The following is a 3957-nucleotide window of genomic DNA, read 5'->3' as shown; positions in this document are numbered from 1 at the left end:
GCAATCACCAGTTTCTCACCACAGAAAGCAAATATTGAAACGCTGCATGATTTATAAATGCTGAGTTCCACAATTTAAACAACTGAATCTAACACGACGACATTAAGAGAATAATATTTGAAATAACTCATACATGTTGTTTCTATGCCTATACAGTACATATTACTGGCCTATATGTAACTCTATAAAAACGTACATGTTAATCTTATATATTTTCAAATGTAAAATTAACATGTTTATTAAATGCAATAATAACTGAAATAACTACATAATAATTTAAATAACCGAATAATTAATTGGACAGTAATTCATGGGCAATAACTGAAATCCACAAAATATTCTGTTTTTATGTTTTGGTTTATTATAGACACAATGTATCATCCATTTTACTATGGGCATTTTATGAATGTTATAAACATACATCTTCAGATATCCAAAGGATGTTTGTATGTGATAATAGTATAATATCATAATATAATTGAGAGAAGCCGCTGTTTGTATTTCATTTTCCTAGAGGAAGCAAACAGATTATATTAAAACCTGCCCAAACCCTGTGTTCAAACATACAGTAACTACCTTCATTTGAGATGCATGCATTGATATCGATGGTTTCTGTGTGTTTAGCCAAATAATCCATCAGAAATATTTTTGTCTCGTAATCTTGAATGAAATACTTTCTACTGTACTTAGTGAGCATTGAGACTCTGCAGAGCTTTTTAATCAGTTCAACAAATTTACAAATTGCAAACGGTATTCTTGGTTTCATTATTGGTTTTCGTCTAAATAAAACTAAACTTATAAATTATTTCAGGTGCATCAGTAATGAAAATGATCTCAAATGGCCATGAAACTCCATGTAAAAGGCATCATTTTATAACATGAGTTTTTGACTAATTTGGCCTTGACTTTTATTTTTTGACTTCATTATGTGACTCAAATTGTTTTTTTTTTCAGTGTCAGTATTTAATCTGGTACACCACTATTGCAAGGTCTAACAATTATGAAAAAGCAAATACAAAAGCAAAAAAATATAAATCATTTAAAAAGAATGAATGTCTCTTTATTGTATTTATTTATTTTTAGCGTTTAGTCTATTCTCTAATCGGAGACCTATTAATGCAAATATCAAGCAAAGGTTTGGGTTGCATTTGCGTTTCTTCTGTTTGAACCCTAAATATTTGAGTTTCTGGAAAATATGAATGTGACCTTATGACAGATTTACACAGAATATAATCATCAAGGTAAACTTCAATCATGTGATTCCCGTCCCTTCCCTTAGACTATATAAAGAACAGCGTTAACCTCGTCTCTGCACACTCTCTTCTGTCCTCAGGCAAACAGCGAATTTCAGAGATTCACCATGAGACATCTTGTTTTTCTTCTCTTACTTTCTTCTGTGTGTTTCTTTGCTTTGAGTGAAGTTGTAGGTAATAATTTTAGTAAATGCAAGGAGTTCTTTTTGAACACCGCACCTCCTGACTTCACACCACCATGGGGCGTCTCAGTCAAGCCCATCTGTCAGTGTATTTGGGATGACAATGATAAAGAAATGTATCTTTATGCAACTTTGTACAGCACGACCTGGAAGATCCCCGTCTACTCCGCATATGTGTTTCGTGAAAGCAAAAGTATTGGGAGATGTGATGTCTGGTACATTGAACCTCAGGTAAATATTGTTTAAGTTCATATTATATCAAGAATATTAAAGGTGGAGCATGTCATTTTTGGATATTAAAACACTCATATTGCAGTGTTTAATGTGCAGACAACTGTAATTAATCCATTCATAGTTTGATTCCTTAAAACGATCTGTTTGTGTGGCTGATGGCAAATGGAGGGAATGTTTGAGAAACATGTCTAAAAAGTCATTACTTGAGTCTATATTTTTGCAATTACGACCGAAGCTACTAGAGACACAGAAGTTGCATAATTCTTCTTAAAAGTTATTTGAAATAACAATAGATAATGTCTATTTTGAAAATTCTGAGGTATTTTGTTGTTTTTGTTTCTCATTCCCTTTAGCTGGATGGAGATACTGAGCCATGTATGCGGCCTAAAGGCTACGGTACAAATATTGGCACTAATCAGGCTGTTAATAGGGACTATGAGAAATCTGGCTATGACAAAGGTCACCTCTATCCCGTGCTCCACACCGACAATCATCTGTCAATGCTGGCCACATCCACACTGACCAACGCGGCTCCGCAGAATCCAGATTTCAATCGGAATGCATGGCTAAGACATGAGGAAGCTGTAATTGAAGACCTGGAATCCTGTGATGAGGCAGCTTATGTGGTGACTGGTGTAGTTCCTGACACAAAAACCATACCGAATAAAAAAGTCACTGTGTCAAAGTATTACTGGAGAGCCACCTGCTGTCTGAAGAACAGTCAGTACACAGGGAAGGGCTATTATGGACCGGACAACAATGGCAAAGTGGAGGAATTAACAATAAAAGATCTTCAGAACAAGCTCAGTGGTTTTTACCAGATACAAAAAATAGAAATTTTTCCAAGTATACCACCACTAAATCAACCGGCAAAAATAACCAAGACTACATACACATGTAACTAAAAAACTGCACCTAATCCAGTTTCATTGAAGTTATTACAGGAGACACGTCATATAAAAAAAAAATGGTTTGTTTGTGTTTTTCAGACAGGCTGCAAAAAAAAAAGGCTATTCTTTGAAATATCAGGTGATTCTGATGTTTGTTACTAGTCAATAAACAAAAAAAGCACTGAAAATAAAATAGTGTGCCCCTTTAACTCAATACAATTGAGGCAACTATTTGCATCAGCTTTTTGAGTATTTTGAACTAATTTTATTTGTGTTTGTTCTGTTAGACTTTACATGTTTTCAACTTGCACACTTCAGTAATGACAGCTCTTTTTTTTCAATTTACAAACTATAGTTTTATGTTTATCAAACATAAACTTCGGTTTTTAAAAGTAGTATTTACCAGTTTCTCCTTAAAAGCCACACATTTTTTCTTTCAAATTTACTTATATTAGTTTTTAAATTGTATTCAATTTAAATATTTAAATATTTCTACATTTTTTTTTCTACATGCAATAGTGTAATATAACCGTAAACAAGTAAAAAAATGTATTCACTTTACAATGTAAATGTGCAACAAAGCAAAATACAGTGTGCATCACCACCATCAGCAACACTTTAGATTAGGGAACATTCACTATTAATTAGCATTCATATTAATAGCATATTGGCTGTTTATTAGTATAAAGCACATATTAATGCTTTATTCTGTATTCTGTACCATATTCTAGATCCCTCATACCCATAGCTTAACTTAACTGCTTCCTTACTATTAATAAGCAGCAAATTAGGAGTTAATTGAGGAAAACTCTTAGCTTCTAATTAGTTCCAATTAGTCATTTTTGTAGGCTACTTCAACCTTTTTCTTTTCTTTTCTTTTCTTTTCCTTTCTTTTCTTTTCTTTTCTTTTCTAGGCAAAGTCCAGTCCATTCATCTGTCACCTTCTTTTTCATCTAGTGTACTGATGCTTTTGATAGATGTACTTTAAAGGGGTCATGAACTGGCTTTTTTAATTATTTTATACTGTTGTCTGAGGTGCACGTATGACATTCGCGTGGTTTTTACATTCAAAAACATCAAAATCAATAAGTAATAGGCTATTTTCTACCCTGGTTTTGAGGCCGGCTCGAGAAACGCTCTGCTATGATTGGATAACAGTTTTGCATAGTAAACTAACTACAAACTAACTTCATAGTTGGAGCCTTCTGTAACTTTAGACATGTACACATAATCAGGACATATCAAGCGATCTCTAACAAAGCAACAGTGACACATAGTACAGATATGTTTTACTCATACACTGTAAAATCCAATAGTTTACCTTACTTAGATTTAATTAGTAATCTTTACTTAGTTGTTATACTTACTAGGTTTTATTAAGTTACAGCTACTTTCAAG

The 3957-nt window shown here is 33.1% G+C and overlaps 1 protein-coding gene across 1 annotated transcript; it reads left to right on the top strand.

Annotated features, from left to right (window-relative positions):
• Positions 1-1360: 1360 nt before the first annotated feature.
• On the top strand, positions 1361-2574 carry LOC107745846 (endonuclease domain-containing 1 protein-like). The gene is made up of 2 exons (XM_016559849.1): positions 1361-1666; positions 2023-2574. The coding sequence occupies exons 1-2, from the start codon at positions 1361-1363 to the stop codon at positions 2572-2574; spliced, it is 858 nt and encodes a 285-aa protein (XP_016415335.1).
• The last annotated feature ends 1383 nt before the right edge of the window (positions 2575-3957 follow it).

This window comes from Sinocyclocheilus rhinocerous, unplaced genomic scaffold (genome assembly GCF_001515625.1).
Source record: "Sinocyclocheilus rhinocerous isolate Xijiao unplaced genomic scaffold, SAMN03320098_v1.1 scaffold6068, whole genome shotgun sequence".
Taxonomy (NCBI): domain Eukaryota; kingdom Metazoa; phylum Chordata; class Actinopteri; order Cypriniformes; family Cyprinidae; genus Sinocyclocheilus; species Sinocyclocheilus rhinocerous.
Note: the sequence above shows the minus strand (reverse complement) of the source record. Positions and strands in the feature narration are given on the sequence as shown.